The 18,139-nt window shown below is 43.8% G+C and overlaps 1 protein-coding gene across 1 annotated transcript in view; it reads left to right on the top strand.

Annotated features, from left to right (window-relative positions):
- TBC1D22B (TBC1 domain family member 22B) overlaps nucleotides 1–18,139 on the top strand; it is a 72,921-nt gene that overhangs the window by 39,472 nt on the left and 15,310 nt on the right. Inside the window, exons 9-11 of the mRNA XM_030796357.1 lie at nucleotides 14,022–14,128; nucleotides 14,901–14,976; nucleotides 17,795–17,922. Of these exons, the coding sequence (XP_030652217.1) occupies nucleotides 14,022–14,128; nucleotides 14,901–14,976; nucleotides 17,795–17,922 (311 nt within the window). The remainder of the gene's footprint in view (nucleotides 1–14,021; nucleotides 14,129–14,900; nucleotides 14,977–17,794; nucleotides 17,923–18,139) is intronic.

Below are 18,139 nucleotides of genomic sequence, written 5' to 3' on the forward strand. Positions count from 1 at the left end.
ATTGCTTATCTTTCTAAAAAAAAAATTGTAGTAGAAGAATGTTCATTAAAAAAATCAAAACAACATTCTACTATAAAGATACATGCACATGTATGTTTATTGCAACACTGTTCACAATAGTAAAGACTTGGAACCAACCCAAATGCCCATCAATGATAGACTGGATAAAGAAAATGTGACACATTTACACCATGGAATACTATGCAGCCATAAAAAAGAATGAGTTCATGTCTTTTGCAGGGACATGGATGAAGCTGGAAACCATCATTCTCAGCAAACTAACACAGGAACAGAAAACCAAACACCGCATGTTCTCACTCATAAGTGGGAGTTGAACAATGAGAACACATGGACACAGGGAGGGGAACATCACACACTGGGGCCTGTTAGGGGTTGGGGGGCCTAGGGGAGAGATAGCATTAGGAGAAATATATAATGTAGATGACAGGTTGATGGGTGCAACAAACCACCATGGCATGTGTATACCTATGTAACAAACCTGCACATCCTACACATGTATCCCAGAACTTAAAAGTATAATTAAAAAAAAATCAAAACAATATAGAAGTGTTAACACACACACACACACACCCACCTCCAAGATAACTACAGTTGTTAACCTCTTGTTGTGTGTTCTTCCAGACCTTTTCCTATGTATGGATGGAGCTGCATACATTGTTTTTCTTTACTGGGTTCAGAAAAATGAAATCAAGCTATTCATACTTTTCTATATTTTGCTTGTGTTCATTTAAAAATATCATATAGCAAGCTTTCCAAGCCTGAGCATATAGATCCACTTCATTATTTTCAGCAATTCCATTATTTCTATAATAAGACTTAACTATAGTTTATTTAACTTTTCTTCTCTAGAAGAACATTTAAATTGCCTACAGTTTTTTTTTTTTTTGTCTTGCTCTGTTTTTGTCTCGTTCTGTCGCCCAGGCTGGAGTGCAGTGGCGCAATCTCAGCTCACTGCAAGCTCCGCCTCCCGGGTTCACGCCATTCTCCTGCCTCAGCCTCCCGAGTAGCTGGGACTACAGGCGCCCGCCACCACGCCCGGCTAATTTTTTGTATTTTTAGTAAAGACCGGGTTTTACCATGTTAGCCAGGATGGTCTCGATCTCCTGACCTCGTGATCCGCCCGCCTGGGCCTCCCAAAGTGCTGGGATTACAGGCATGAGCTACCGCGCCCGGCCTAAGTTGCCTACAGTTTTTAGCTATTATAAGTAACATTGCAGTGGATATCCTTGTACATATTTTCTTGTGCACTTGTTAAAATATGTGTTTCTCTGAAAGAGTCCTAGAAGTGAAATTACTAATCCTGAAAGCATGCCAAATAGGTACTACTAAATTATAATCCAAAAATGTTTATACCAGTTTGTACTCCAGCCACGAATGTGTGGATGCACTTTTCCTCACCTCCTTAGCAAAACCTGTGTATGGATGAAGTCTAGTGCATTTCAACTGTCTAGCAGATAAACCATGGTTTGTGTTTCAGTTTTTGTTTCCACTTTCTGGTCGGTGATATTATGTATCTTTTCTCATCTGCATTATCATTTTCTTTTGTGGTCTGCTGGTTTAATCATTTACGTATTTTTTTCTAATGGATTATTGACCTGTCTTGTTTTGTAAGAGCTTTTTGTATATTAGATAAATTCATCCTTCATCTGCTATGTGTTAAAAATATTAGGTTGAATCATATAAATTGTTAATACTCAACTTTTTTTTTACCCCCCAACATGGGAATTTTATATAGTCCAAACTAATATTTTCCCCAGACCATTATTTATCTCTTAACTTTGCTAATTGTGTCTCTTTATGTAGAACTTACTAATTTTTATACAGTCAGATCTGTCCATTCAACAAGTATTTATTGAGCTGTTACTATGTGCCAGGAGATAGACATGGGCCTGCCCTTGTGGCAACTCCTGTCTGGTAGGGAGGCTCACAAACAAGTCACCAGATAATTGCAAACTGAGATGAAGCCTCCGAAGGAAGCAGCTTCTCCTTTAGAGTTTTTGGATTTGGTATCTTGCTTAGAAACTCTTTCCTTCCCCACCTCAAGATTACAAAAATACTGGCCGGGCATGGTGGCCCACGCCTGTAATCCCAGCACTTTGGGAGGCTGAGACAGGTGGATCACATGAGATCAGGAGTTCGAGACCAATCTGGTCAACGTGGCAAAACCCGTCTGTACCAAAAATACACAAATTAGCCGGGCATGGTGGCGGCTGCCTGTTATCCCAGGTACTCGGGAGGCTGAGGCAGGAGAATCGCTTGAACCCAGGAGGCAGAGGTTGCAGTGAGCCGAGATCACGCCACTGCACTCTAGCCTGGGTGACAGAGTGAGACTCTGTCAAAAAAAAAAAAAAAAAAAAGATTACAAAAATACTCCCCCGTGTTTTCTTCTAATACTCTTGTGGTTTTAACATTTAACTTTTTAAATTCCATTACTAATTTATTTTCTTGTATGATGAGAACTGAGATTTATAGTTACTATTCCAGTTACATAGCTAATTATTTCGACACCATTTATAAATAATACACCATCTTTTCACCAGTGTGAAATCTCTCTTCATAATATTACGTAATTTTAATTACACAGTTCTGCTGCTTTGTTGGTTTAATTTTGTCTCCATTTCTATCCAGTACCACACAGCTTGGATTTTTTGAGTTTATAAAGTTGTTAAATTATTATTATTATATATTTTATTTATTTATTTATTTTGAGACAGAGTCTCACTCTGTTGCCTAGGCTGGAGTGCCATGGCACAATCTTGGCTCACTGCAACTTTCATCTCCCAGGTTCAAGCCATCAATCTTGGCTCACTGCAACTTTCATCTCCCAGGTTCAAGCCATCCTCCCACCTCAGCCTCCCTAGTAGCTGGAACTACAGGCATGCGCCGCTATGCCTGGCTAATTTTTGTATTTTTGAGTAGAGACAGGGTTTTACCATGTTGGCCAGGCTGGTCTGGAACTCCTGGCCTCAAGTGATCCACCCACGTTGGCCTCCCAAAATGCCGGGGTTACAGGCATGAGCCACCACACCTGGCTATTATTTTTTATTAGTGGCTTTTTAAAAAAATTCTCCCCCGCCCAGGGCCAGTCTCTTTCATTATCCTTTAAAAAAATACTGTCTTGGTTGTTCTTCCAGATGAACTTATTTTTCAATTTTGTTTATTTTTTATCTTTTTCTCATAGTGATAAGAGCACTTAACATGAGGTCTACCCTCTTAACAAATTTTGAAGTGCGCAATACAGTATCATAAGCTGTGAGTACATGGTTGTACAGCAGATCGCTAGAACATATTCATTTTGCCTACAGTTGTCAAATTTGTTCCCTCTGAATGTCAACCCTCTGTTTCCCCTTCCCCCTATCCCCTGGCAGCCACTACTCTGTCTGTTTCTATGTTTGTGACTATTTTAGATACCTCATATAAGTGGATTCATATAGCATGTGTCCTTTTGTAAACCAGCTTTTACCTTGCATAACGTCTTCCAGGTTCATCCGTTGAACTTGAGAATCAACTTTTGTCAACTTTAGGAGTGGGGAACCTTTTATTAATACAATTTTTATTGGAGTTGCAATAAATTTATAAATTACAATTTTTGTGGGTTTTTTGGTAACAGCTTTATTGGGATGTACTTCATATGCCAGACAATTTACTCATTTAAAGGGTACAGTGAATAATTTTTAGTGTATTTATAGAGTTGTATATCACCACAATCAATTTTAAAACATTTTTATCACCCCAAAAAGAACACTCGTACTCTTTAGCCATCATCTCTAAGCCTCCCATCCCGTGTATCCCTGGGCAACCACTAATCTTCTGTATCTAGGGATTTCCCTATTCTGGACATTTTATATAAATTGAACCACACAGTATGGAGTCTTTTGTGTCTGGCTTCTTTTACTTAGTGTAATGTCTTCAAGATTCATTCATGTTGTAGCACATGTCAGTACTTCATTCTTTTCTATGGCCAAATATTCTATTATATGGATGTACTACATCATATTTACCTGTCAGTTGCTGGATATAAATTAAATTTCAAAGAAATACAGACTTCTCCCCACCCTCACACCTTTCTTGAACAGAGATAGATGCAACATTGTGGCCATCAAGCATCATTTTTTTGTCTAGGCAATGATGCTTCTCTTCTGTACTTCTCTCATGTTGGCATATCTGGATGAGGCAGCTGCTGTCAAAGGTTTTTTGCTGTGGCCCTCCTGGTGTGACTCTCCCTACTGTAGGAAGCCTCAAGTATCTTTCTCATGGAACAGGCCAGCAGTTGCCCTCATTATCCTGGGTAGGTCTCTCCAGGCATCCTTACCCCACTGCCCCATCTCACTGAATCATAGCATAGGGGATCTGCCGTAGTAGAGCTGTGGGGTCCACATTGCCACTGGGACATTATTTGGCTTCTCTCATACCTCTTCCCCTACCTATTCTCTACCACCTCTATCACTTTTAAAAATTAGTACCTGAGCCTGCTTCATGCTTTATGTTATGTTTGTTGTAAAGTAGTTGGAAACAGTGAGTTCCAGTGATTCCCCTGTGAGTTGATAGAGAAGTTTTCTATAGCTCTAGCCTTGCCCCCAAGCAGCTTCTTTATCTGCTGAAGCCAGCTGCTCCTGTAAAAGTGGGTCCTCTGCAGATAAGCCAGCTGTGTCTGGGTCTAGTGGTGACAGTGCTGCAGGTGGGGAGGTCACCCCTGGGGAGATAAAGTGTCTGGAATCTTATCTCTGAGACTGTGGTAGAATTCTAAACTCTTTCCTTCAAGAGCTTGTAGGCTTAGGCAATATTAGTCTAGCTTTGAACTACTAAAGTCCAATATAATTGACCATGCAGCCATCATCAAAATAAACTGCTTAACAGGAACAACAGAAGTGATTCATATAAGGAAGTCATGGAGAAGAGCAGGACTCATGATGCTTCCTATTTTCAAAAGAAGAGTGGTGTCTGATGATATTTTTAGGTACAAAATGCAACACCAATTATCAAGTAACCTTTTCTCTTTTCCTCTGCATGAAACAGCACAGTAGGATTTTCACCATAGATTTTACCTGGAAGCATGACGGCAGTGGAACTCTCAGAAAGGAAAGGAAGGAAAGGAAGTCCTCCACAGACCTCTGACTTGTGTCCGGTTCCCTACATGACATTTCCACCTGATTATGTCATAGATGATCACTTAGGATTAGCTAAGCTGCACATAACAGGGAACCCAAGTAACAGTTCCTTAAGTAAGATAGAAAAGCTTATTTCTCTCACATTGAAAGTCCAGAGGTAAGTGATCTGGGGCTTAACTGCTGCTCCAAAATATCAGAGATCCAGGTTCCTCTCTCTCATTCTGCAATCTTCAGCATGTGGTTTCTTTCTCATGATCCAAGAGCTGTTTGTGCTTCAGCCATCACATCTATATTCCAGCCAGTATGGAGAAGGAAAGGAAGCAAGGCATACTTCTTCTGTTTAAGAACATTTCTGAAAGCTCTGCATGACTCTGGGGCTTGATTCTCTTTTGTCTGAACTTAATCTTGTGGACACACCTAGCAGCAAGTGAGGCTGAGAAACAGTCTGTCTTAGGTGGCCAATGCACTTAGGGGTCCTGTCATCAAGGAGGAAGAAGGGCACAGTTATTTTAGGCAATCTTTGCGATTCCTAGGCTCCTCAGACTCGGTGATTGGCTCTTCTCCTTCCCTTACCCAGGCACCATTTTCTCTTAGTTGGCAGCATTTCCTGTCACTTAAGTCAGAAATGCTAAGAATTGCTCATGATTCTGTTTCCTTACTCTTCCATATCCAATCATTTACAAAGCTCTGGTGATTTTACGTCCTAAATGTTTCTTGATCTGCTGCTTCTTCATTCTCACTATGCATGCCCTAGGTCAGGCCTGGATTGCTGAACCAGCCAAGCATGTTTTTTCACCCCCGGTTTTATCTCCTTCAAACCCATGTTGCACACCATTCAAACACAGACTCGCCTACACAACTCCTCTGACAAAAATCCTTCCTTAGCGTTCCATCACCTGTAGGTTAAATGTCCAGGTTTTCTAACTTGGCATGTAAAGGCCCTGTGACCTGCTCCCTGCTTCACCCGTTAAACTCAACAATCCAAAATGGACATTGTAAATGTAAAGCCTTGTCCTGCACCACCTCTTTATCTCCTGAGCTAATCTTTGTGCACCCTTTAAGACTCCCCTTCCTCTTAGAAGCCTCCCCTGGGGTCCCCCCGACCCCCGGCATCCAATAGTGCTATTTCTGTCACTCCGTAGATTTCTCCTGTGGCACTTTACCTCGCTAGTCATTGTTTGTGTTTCCCTCCTACTCTCTGCCACCAGACTTTCTGATTCGTTGAGGCCAAAGAGTATTTTAAACATCTTCATATCCCCAGTACCTTCATTTTGGTGTCCAAAATAGGCATTCCACACATGTCCAGATGAATGAGAGAATGAAAATTCCATGATAGCTGCAGAATACTCAGAAACAGCTTCGCTAGGCTTGGCCACTGGAGGGCAGTGAGTTACGCTTTTCTGATACTGTGCTGAATGAGCCGAAAGTTGTCTCTCCCCTAAGGGATGGAGGTGGAGCACACCACTTAGTCAACAGGTCTCTGATGAGCACCCACACGTGCAGGGCACTGCTCTAGGCACTGGGGTTATGACCATAAACAAAGTAGACAAAAACCCTGCCTTCTACTTCTAGGTGTTTATTCAAGGAAAATGAAGGCTTATAGCCCCAAAAGACATGCACAAACGTATTCACAGCAACTTTATACAGGCATAAAACGAAACAACCCTAGTATCAATTAATATGAAAGCAGATATCCATACCATGGAGCAGTACTCAGCAATAAACGAGAACATACTAAGTACAGCAACATGGAAGAGTCTCAGAAACCATGAAACGGAATGAAAGAAGCCAGATACCAAAAAATATATATGATTCACATTATATGGAGTTAAAAATAGGTAAAGCTTATCTATGGCGATAGAAATGAGAACAAAGTTTGCCTATAGTGGGAGGTGGGCTGAGAATGGGCATAAGGAAATATTTCCGGGGTGATGGAAATATTCTCTATTTGGATGGGGGCATTTTTTTTTTAAACCATAGATATAAACATGTGTCAAGACTCATAGAACTGTGCACATATGTGCAGTTTACAATGCGTAATTCTACTTTTTTAAAAAAATCGCTTTCTTAGTTTAATTTCTGGTGGGCAGAAACAGACAATCAACAGAAAAAACAGATATTTGTAGGATTGAGATAAGTGCTATGGATAGAAACAAAGCAAGAAAGAGGGACAGGGATGTGCCACGCTGGCAAGTGTGGGAGCAGGAGGCAGGTTTTAAACCGGGTGGTGAGCCGCCTTCACACTGAGGAGATGACATTTGAGCAGAGCCTTGAAGGAGGTAAGGGAGGGAGCTGTGCAGTTAATTTTTGATAGCTAGCACTCACATTTTCAAAGAAAAGGTGCTGTGGATCCTGTTGCCTTGTCTTGCTCCTGGGCTGTTGTGGATTGTGCTCGCCCCCCACGCTCAGTCCTAGAAGGCGGCATCCTCCATCTTACATCTGACTCTTTGCGTCAGCTTTGCCCAGTCTGTTCTTCCCTGTCTGGCTAGGCCAAAGATGAAACTGGACAAACTTTATTACTGTCTCAAGAGGACATTCCTTTTCTGCTTTTTAAAATGTGAACTTCATATTAAATTGTACATTTAGAAAAGTGCATCTATCATACATGCACAGTTCGATGAATTTCCCCAAAATAACCAGCACCCATAGCAAGACATGAAACGTTTCTAGGACTTCAGAAGTCCCCTTGTGTTCCCTCCTAGTCCCTACCCCGTCCTCTCCTCCCCTGCCCCTGCAAGGGTAACTACTTTACTGATTTCTAACGCCTAGATTAGTTTTGTGTATTTCTAAGCTTTATCTAATTTGAATCATATATAAGAATTTTCCACTTTAATATTGTTAGTTTGGAGGGAATTGGTGGGGAGTGGGCTTGATGCTGAATTTTTAGCAGCCACCCTATTTGGGACTCAAGCTGCCTCCTGGCCCCATCTTCGTAGATGAAGCAGCCTCCTATGTGATAGGCAGCTGAGAAATATTGAGGCTCTTCCCAGCAGTGTGTGGAGATAGCCCAGCCAGGATGCTGAGCTGCTTTCAGTGACACGTGAGGACAGTGTGTGCATTTGGTGGGGTGTCCAGTGCTGGATTTCCTATCATTGCAGGAGGTGAGCTCTCCAAGGGCAAGTTGTAGCTTGTCATTTCTGAGACTATAAGACCTAGCCTGGCCCTCTACCCTGGCAGTGAGCTGAGCAGGGTGTGGTGCACATTTGCTCTCTGTCCCTCATCTGACCCCAGGGATAAGTGAGAAATCGTAACAGAGGAGAAGTTGAGGTAGCCAACATATTCAAGATATTTGAGCCTGCGTGAGTGGCCTCTGTGAACAGCTGACATTGGCACTGGGGACCCTGAGCCTCCCAGAGCCTGTTCACATCCACAGCGTCTTAGTAACATGCTGCCCATCTCTGTGAGTGGTCTTTGGGCAGGTCCTAGAAGGTTAAGTATGTGCTGGACCTTGCCTTTCCTTTGCCTCCTCTTCCTTTACTTCATAACCCGAATACTCAGAGTTTGGGCTCATATAATCTGGGCTCCTATAGCCAATGTCAGGAGGCTGACTTAACCAGCAGCAACTAATGTTTGCTAAATAAAAGTAAAAGTAATACAGCAACCTAAGGAAAATAGTGAAAACTTGGTGGTATGTTGGTTTTTAAAATTAATTTTAACCAGGGCATCATGATACATGTATACCCACGCTATCCCATACTGAGCAGCCAGAATTCATGTATTATTCCGAGTTAATAGTCACCACCCTGATTGACAGGCACAGTGTCAGAATGCTGTATGGTCAGCTAAGCAGCATCTTCAAAATAGCACATCTCCTCTGACAGTCAGAAACATGGGCCTGGCGAAACAGAACCACCTCCCAGTGGGTCTCTTCTCTGTGGGAATCTCGAAATAAGTCTTTCCTCCAACCATCTCATTGGAGTGGCTATCTCTCTCAGAGACCAGCTCCCCCTGTCTTTGTCAGGTGGTTTGGCTTTCCCAGGTTTGGCGAGGGGCCTCTCCACCCTCTCTACACTTACAGGTTTGCAGTGCCGTTATTGTCTCAGCTGCTGCCATCAGGGACTTGCCTGAAAATGCCAGATGCATAACACCCAACAATACATTTATATATAGCACTTGAACCAGTTCAAAATTATTACATCGAAGTGATAAGATGAATTATTGACGGTTTTCTTAAAACTGTTTTTTCTGAATGAAATATTTGTTGCTGTTTTAAGAGGTTCTTTAGATGTATGGTCAAAAAGATTTTTTTATTTTTCTCAGTCAGTTTACTTTTGTTATCAGAAATTTTTTTTTCTTTTCTTTTTTTTTTTTTTTTTTTTGAGACGGAGTCTTCTCGCTCTGTCACCCAGGCTGGAGTGCAGTGGCATAATCTCGGCTTACTGCAACTTCTGCCTCCTGGGTTCAAGTGATTCTCCCGCCTCAGCCTCCTGAGTAGCTGGAACTACAGGCGCCCGCCACCATGCCCGGCTAATTTTTATATTTTTGGTAGAAACGGGGTTTCACCATATTGGCCAGGCTGGTCTCGAACTCCTGACCTTATGATCTACCTGCCTGGACCTCCCAAAGTCCTGGGATTACAGGCGTGAGCCACAGCTCCTGGCCTGTTATCAGAAAATATTACGCAAGGTATTCTTATGAGTCCAGTTAAACAACAGCAACAACAACAACAATAACAAGGACCCGAATCAGGTAAACCAGAGGCTTTGGAAAATAGAAAGGCCATCTGCAGCTGAGGTGTTGGAGCCTCTTGGTCCGGCTGGTCAGGTTGAATCATGCTGGCCCACCAGATCACATCTAGAAATTGCCCTGAGATCACAGATGGTTCCTGGGAAATGCCTAGAGCAGTGAATAGACAAGTTACTCTTGTCAGTGTAGGCAAAACCAGTTTTTCCCATAGCTGTCAGGGAATTTTTGAGGCATATATTAAGCTGATTTTTTAGGACTGGGGCTCAGAGTTCTTGGAAAAATAAACAGTTGACTGGAGCCGTCACTCAAGTACATTTCATCAGCTAATAAATGGGCATGTTCTTTGTAAGGCCCAGAGTGGCCAATTTGATTTTTATAAAGAGCTTTTGGGTTTCCTCCTTTTGGATGCCTTGCCTCTTAAAATAGCCATAAAATATCCCTTAAAATCTCGTTTCCTCCCATCTGAGTCCTGCTGCTGTATGCTCTGTCATGACAACCAGAGACGCTGCCCTCACTCGAGACTACACTGCTGGCATGGTTTCCCATTTCAGCTTCAATTATATGTTGAATTTCCTCAAGTGGACGCTTAATGATCCTTGTGAACAGATTGTTTATGCTGAATGAAGCCCTTCAGAGAGCATTTGCTCCTCCCTTTCTCCATGGCTTTTTGCTGGTGCACTCAGCTCACAGTTTTTGACTAAATGTTTGAATTTTATCCTCCCAGCAGGCAGAAAAATAGAACTAAACCTTCCCTCCCACTCTCTGAAGTGCTGGGGAGCTCTCTCACTGGCTGTGAAAACAAAGGGCTAATGGGCAAACAACAGCCCCCAATTCAGGGCCCCAAAATAGGGTTCGGCGCCTCGTCTGTTGTTCCCTTCGCTCCCTAGATGGCTAAAGGTTTGGAGTGGGTACAGTTACCGAGCATGGTACCTTACCAACTTGTGACCTCATGTTGTTAGTCAGGTTTTCCTCCTTAAGACGAAAGGCAGAAGTACAGAACTTTTAAAATTGACTTATTTTTAAGGTATGTTTTGGAATGGCAGGTATATCAGTTAGGATTAAGTTTGGCTGTGAATAATAGAGATCCAGAATATCAGTGCTGGCTGGGCATGGAGGCTCACACCTGTAATCTCAGCACTTTGGGAGGCCGAGGTAGGAGGTTCACTTAAGCCCAGGAGTTCAAGACCAGCCTGGGTAATATAGTAAGATCCTGTCTCTTAAAAAAAAAAAAAAAAAAAAAAAAAAAAAAGACAGTGCCAGTGGCTTAAATAAGATAGAAGTGTATTTATTCCTTTGGTAACAATAATAATTATGCCAGCTAACTTTTATGTAATGCTTATTTTATGCCAGGCACTGTTGTTAGCACTTTTCATATATTAACTAACTTATTTAATCCATAAAATATCCTATGACACTGGTACTGATATTACCACTTTAACAGATGAGGAATTGAGACACAGAAAGTAAAGTCATTTGTGCAAAGTCACGTAGCTAATGAGTGACAGAGCCAGGACTTGAGCTCTGCGGTCTGGCTTCAGAGTCTGCTCTTAGCTACATGCTTGCTATTCTGTCTGACAAAAAAGCCACAGGTCACTAGGGCTGGTGTGACAGTGATGCTCCTGTTGCCCCCAGGAACTGGGGCTCTTGCTCTCTTTTTACCCTGCCAATTCTGTGGTTTCCAATTCTGCTTGTATTTGCATTGCAATGTTCTGGAATCTTAAAATGCCCAAGTTGGAAAAGACCTTTCAATTGATTATGCAGCTCTGGATCTTCCTTTGGGAAATGTGTATGAAGAGTGGGAGTGGTTTTTGTCTCGATCCTTCCTTGCGGTTTTCACAGGCTCATGCCTGTGATCCCAGCTTCTTGGGAGGCTGAGGCAGGAGAATTGCTTGAACCTGGAAGGTAGAGGCTGCAGTGAGCCGAGATCGCGCCATTGCACTCCAGCCTGGGTGACAAGCGCAAATCTCTGACTCAAAATAAAAATAAAATGTGATTTCTCAAATTGATCTTTATATGCTATCTAGATTTTTAGTTTCTGCAAGCTTAGTGTTGTTTTACAAAATCTTTATTCTTTTTTGGTGATAAAAGGCAGATGTAGTCAACTGTGGCTCTTTTTTCCTAAAATACTGTGCATATAAAATGACTATAAAAATTATGCTTATTGTAGAAATTTTGAAAAGTCCAATAAAGCTTTAAGAAAATAAAATCCTTCATTCGTACCACCTGGGGAATAAATACTGTAAACCTTGTGATGTTTTGTCTTTCCTCTGTGCATATATAAACACATAAATATTGTATGCACAGTAAGAAAGTATGCCATAAATAATTTTTCCCCTCTTTTCTCCTTAATATTGTGACATGCTTTTTTATGTCATTACAAGTTCCTAATAAATTTCATCTAAGATAGCTATATCGTGCCTACTGTGTGCCAGGCACTATATTTAGCACTTTATATATATTAACTGCAGCTGGCCTTCAAGTTGGATTTTTAGGTCATTCCTAGAGTCATGGCTTTTCTGGTAAAGCACCCCACCCTTCTCAAGAGGGTTTTTTTTTTTTCAGCCTTGATGTTCATTTAAAAAATGTCTCTTTAAACAGGTGAGAATCTGAGAGTTGTCACATGTTATCTCGAGGGTTCAGATATAGGTCTTAGTAACACTTATTAGAAATGAAAAGGCTGGGGTCAGGTGCAGTGGCTCACACCTGTAATCCTAGCACTTTGGAGGCTGAGGTGTGAGGATCACTTGAGTCCAGGAGTTTGAGACCAGCCTGGAAAACATGGCAAAAACTCATCTCTACAAAAAATACAAAAAAAAATTGGCTGGGCATGGTTGTATGCACCTGTAGTCCCAGCTACTTGGGAGGCCAAGGTGGGAGGATCATCTGAGCCTGGGAAGTCAAGGCTGCAGTGAGCCGAGATCATGCCACTGCACTCCAGCTTGGGCATCAGAGTGAGACCCTGTCTCAAAAAAGAAAGAAAGAAAGAAAAGCTAGATTCTGAATACGTTTTGTCTAATGCCTATGTCTCTGTAGCCCAAGGGATTGCAGTGAACATCTGTTTCCAGAATAGGGGTTGTGGGTCTGAGGAGAAAAGCTGACTGGTGGAGAACTCAAGGGCTTGATTGTTTCTGTGTGTGGCCTCTGACAGGCATACCCAGGGGCCTTTCTTGTTGGGCAAACACAGCGCTTCTTACTACTTCACCTCTCTGTGACAGGAAGGGGGAGTTAAACACGGGCTAGGAAGGACACATCACATAGCCTTTTCCTTCTTCAGGTTTCTGGAAGGCTGCTTATGTTTTCCTCACTTGCATCTCAGATGAGACAAATTCTCACTCCTGTTACTCTGTGGGAGGTTTCCATGAGAAGCTAACAGATAGTTCTTTCCAAAGAGGTCTCGTGGCTAGATAAACTTGGGAAATGCTGGATAAACAAAGTTAAGCAGATTTACTTAATGCAGAATTTCTGTCAACTTCTCAAACCCTTTTGTGTGCTGTGATGTTTGCTAATCTCCAAGATGGGGATATCTAATGCAACATTTCTCAGCCATATTTGTCTGTGGAACCCCCCCCCTTTTATTTTTATTTTTTTGAGTGTCCTGTAGGATTGATGTTTTGCAGAACCCATCTTGAGAAATACCGTCTTGTTGGAATTAAGTCCTAGAAGCAGTCACAGGCTTGACTCATCTTCCTTTACATGCATACCTTCTCTTTTGAGTGGCAAGACTGTGGGTCTGCCTTATCAGAACTTGGGAATTCCATCTTTAAAATAAACTGTGGGGGCTTTCTGATCCTAGCTGCTCTCCCTGCATATGAGTGTGAGTGTGCTAGACAGCTCACTGAGCTGAAATCAAAGAAATTTTCCAGGCCATCTTCAGGGAGCTAAGTATAATTCATTGAACATGAGACCTGAAGTATCATTTTCTAAAACTGAATGAACAAATGTCAAGGAAGAGAAAGATATGTTGGGCCTGATGGTACTAGCATGAGAAATGGCCTGTCCAGTGTTGTAATGAGATCTTCGAGAACTTCCCTGGGACATATTTGTCCACCTGACACAGAGAGTAGAGGGGCAGGCCCTCGTTTCTTAACATCAGTTTAGCCTGGTCCTCACTTGGCCTTAAAGACCTCGTTGAAGACACTCGAATCTATCTTTCTCTCTCCATTTTTAGATAAGACCTCTGGACTTTCTTCACCTTTTGTTTTACAGAAGAGGATGTGGAGAACTTTGACGTGACCAACTTGTCTCAAGACATGCTGCGAAGCATTGAGGCTGACAGCTTTTGGTGCATGAGCAAGTTGCTGGATGGAATCCAGGTGAGCTGCTTCTGCCCTTGTGGGAACAAACATCTAGGTGCAGGGGCTCCCAGCAGGCCTTTGGTTTCCTTCTTGCTCTTCTGTATCAGGCAGGACCATCCACCCACCCACTATGGCTCCTCCTCCTTTTCGTCCATCTCTATCCTTCTTCATTAGCTTTACAGCTCTCAAACAGCAATGGTGGGTCGGGCACGGTGGCTCACGCCTGTAATCCCAACACTTTGGGAGGCCAAGACTGGAGGATCGCTTGAGCTCAGGAGTTCAAGACCAGCCTAGGCAACATAGAGAGACCCCATCTCTACAAAAAATTTTGAAATTAGCCAGGCGTGGTGGCGTGTGCCTATAGTACCAGGTCCTCAGTGGGCTAAGGTGGGAGGATCGCTTGAGCCTAGGAGGTCAAAGCTGTAGTGAGCCATGATCACACCACTGCACTCCAGCATGGGCGATAGAGTGAGACCCTATCTCAAAAAAAAAAAACAAAAAAAACAAAACAGTGATGGTGTAGTTTGGTCTGGAATCCAGTGCCTCTTGGAGTAGACTGCTCCTTTCTGCGCTGTACCCCAAGCATGTGGGTTTGCTTCCACACTGCAGGGCTCCATTGGGCTTTCCCCCCACACTGTTGTTCTGTAGATTTCTTTGTTTCCCAGAACAGTCACTGGCCATTGGTACTAGCTTTGGAAAACAGCCTGAACTTTTAAACGTGTTTCAGTGAACGTCAGGTGATAGCACAAGTTAGAGTCCATGTTTATCCTGGGCTCTATGTCATTTGCAGGATAACTACACCTTTGCACAACCAGGAATCCAGAAGAAGGTGAAGGCACTGGAAGAGCTTGTCAGCCGGATTGATGGTAGGTTCAGAGGGAGAAGAGTTCTCTAGCAATAGCAGAGTTGAATCTGTTATGAGCCAGTTGTACTTGTGGGTCCTCTCCTCAGCTGTCTTCCTAGCCATGACCCTTTCCAGTGCACTGAGTGCTGCTGGCAGCACTAGGATCCTTCCACATCTCAGCAGGAAGGCAAAGTGAGAACTGCACTGTTATATCAAGTTCTTCTTCCCCCTTGGTTTCCTATCACCAGGCTCTGTTGGTTCTCCTTCGGCAGCTCTCCTCAGTATGCCCGTTGCCCACTTCCCCAGCCACAGCTCTGGTGCAGCTTCCTCCTCAGAGGACTTGCCTCCTCCATGCTCTTCTCTTCCAAACTATCTGTCACACAACTGCATCTTTCTGCAGCTCTGTTCTGGCCATGTCCGTCTTCTGCTCTGAAGCCTCCCATAGCTCTCCATTGCCTTCAGCATCCAGCCTGTCGTCCGGCCTTGTCCTTCACGTTATGATGTAACTCAGAACTCCTGGGCTTGATATAGGGTCCTCAGGCCTGGCTGATACCCCAGCAGGACTTTACACAGCTTCCCAGGACGTGTGTGGGGTGGGGAAATTGAGATGTGGCTCTTCCTAAGGCACATGTCTTTGAGGAACAGCCTTACAGGAATTCCTCAGCTTTGGCCTAGAGTCATAGAATGTTAGAATGAAAGGACAACTCAGGAAGCTCTGCTGTTGACTGACGTTTAACTGAGGTGCGGGGAGAGAAGTTGGTGGGATCTCTAACACTAGTTAAGTTGTAGTAGCTCCCGTAGGACTCTGCCTGTCCTGACACCAGCTAACAAATGTTATTCCCAGGCTTTCCTACTCATTGGATTTTCTGCTTCACCCAAGCAAAGCCTTTCTCCCCTACCTGCTGCCTACCCACCCCCAGCCCCACTCCCAACATTGTATATCTTTCTCTCTTCTTTCCCAGGTTTTTTTCGTGAAAACCTTCCTTGAGTTGTTCCACTCACTCTATTTTATGACTTAGCATTTCAGTCTTCTGAACCCATTTGTTTATTCACAGTTACTTTGCGTATGTCACACGTGGAGTGTTTTTTTCCGCTGTGTCTTATCACTCTGGCCCAGCTGTTAGCCCTCATGTTGGGGCCCGGCGTGCAGGTCTCTGACACCCCTCAACCGGAGCCTAGCACAGGGTGTCTGCTGCCCTCTTCTGGGGGATAAGCTGGCGGCCAGAGGCTGGTCATCAATCAGGTTCCAACAGGCAGGTGCTGTGGTTTCTGCCACTGTCTGCCCTATCCTTATGTTTTCCACCCTTACAAATACATGATACATAAAGGCATAATACCTTGGAATAGTGGATTTTTAAGTATATATATCTTGGATGTTTCTTTGCATTGTAGAAGTAATACTTCCTCATTAAAAAAATTTAAACAGGCTGGGGACGGTGACTCACACCTGTAATTCCAGCTGAGGCAGGAGGATCACTTGAGCCCAGGAGTTCAAGACCAGCCTGGGCAACATGGTGAGACTCCATCTCTACAAAAAATTTAAAAAGTAGCTGGGCATGGTGGCACACGACTGTAGTCCCAGCTACTCAGGAGGTTGAGATGGAAGGATCACTCGAGCCCAGGAGGTCGAGGCTACAGTGAGCCAAGATTGCACCACTGTACTCCAGCCAGGGTGATAAGGTGGGAATCCTTCCTCTCCTTAAATTCTTCTCCCCAGAAATAACTTGATTTTTGAGATGGAGTCTTGCTCTGCTGCCCAGGCTGGAGTGCACTGGTGCGATCTTGGCTCACTACAGCCTTGACCTCCTGGCTCAAAGGATCTGCCCACCTCAGCCTCCTGAGTTGCTGGAATTATAGGTGCGTACCACGACGCCTGGCCAATTTTTGTATTTTTAGTAAAGACAGGCTTTTGTCATGTTGCCCAGCCTGGTCTTGAGCTCCTGGGCTCAACAGTCCGCCCACCTCGGCCTCCGAAAGTGCTGGGATTACAGGTGTGAGCCACCACACCTGGCCATAACCATTGTTAATAGTTCTTCTTTCAAGAAGTGTTTGAAATATTTACCACATGCCAGGTGCCATTGTAAGCACTTTACTTGTGTTTTCTCATTTATCTTCCCTGAAACCCTCTGAGGTGTGAATGATTATTCCCGTTTTATAGGGTAGGAAACTGAGGACAGTAATTTAGAAAACAATCCCACTAAGCATTATTTGGAGAGCTGTCTTCTGGAACAGCAATCAGGTTTGTTTGGGCTTGCCTGAGAATACCACACGAACACCAAATGGTGGGAGTGAGGAGGCAGCTGGTTTTGTTGAATATGGTGAAGCACTTTCTGGTGAATCACTTCATACATCAGTGGAAGAGGCTGCCCTTGAGTGGAGTTTGTGAGCCCCTTTTGCTGGCAGTGTTCACGTCCCTGCTGGCTAGCCATCTGGCAGGGATGCTGAAGAGGAGTTCCTCGCCAGTAGGAGGGTGGCCAAGGTGACCTCCATGGTTCTTTTCCATTCTGGCTTCTTCTCTGATGAGTACTAAGGTCGAGCAGCCAAGTGAACCTCATATCCTCTGCTTTGTGGCCAGAGTGGCCCCGCAAAGGAAGCGGGGCTCCTAGAACATCGCTGTGGGATGTTAAAATAGTTCTGTCTGCTGGGCTGAGTTAACCATGCAGTGTTGCTGTGAGATGATGGAATCAAACATAAAGGACAATCAGATGCCTCTCTGCCCCCTCTGTGTCTGCTTACCTATGGGAGGGGGCAGTAAGAAGTGGGAGCTGCTGTTTTGGCTCCTGTGGCCCTTTCAGGGTCCAGTCCCCTAGGTTGATCCCCAATGATGCTTCCTGTTTCAGAGCAGGTACATAATCACTTCAGGAGGTACGAGGTAGAATACCTGCAGTTTGCCTTCCGCTGGATGAACAACCTGCTTATGCGGGAGCTTCCTCTTCGCTGCACCATCCGCCTGTGGGACACATATCAGGTAGGAGGGATTCCCCGGCCTCTCTGTGCCAGGCTGTCCCTGAGGTGTCCAGCTCCCTGCCATGTTGTGGAGTGTAGCTGCTTAGAAGTTTCCCCTTCTCGCCTTTTCTACTTCCATGTCTGCTTTAGCCTCAGGGCAGGGCCTTTGCTAAGTCTCTTCAGAACTCCATCTCCCCAACTGTGAAAGAGTTTCCCACCTCCCAGAAGGAATGGAACTG

This window comes from Nomascus leucogenys, chromosome 17, assembly GCF_006542625.1.
Source record: "Nomascus leucogenys isolate Asia chromosome 17, Asia_NLE_v1, whole genome shotgun sequence".
NCBI classification, from domain to species: domain Eukaryota; kingdom Metazoa; phylum Chordata; class Mammalia; order Primates; family Hylobatidae; genus Nomascus; species Nomascus leucogenys.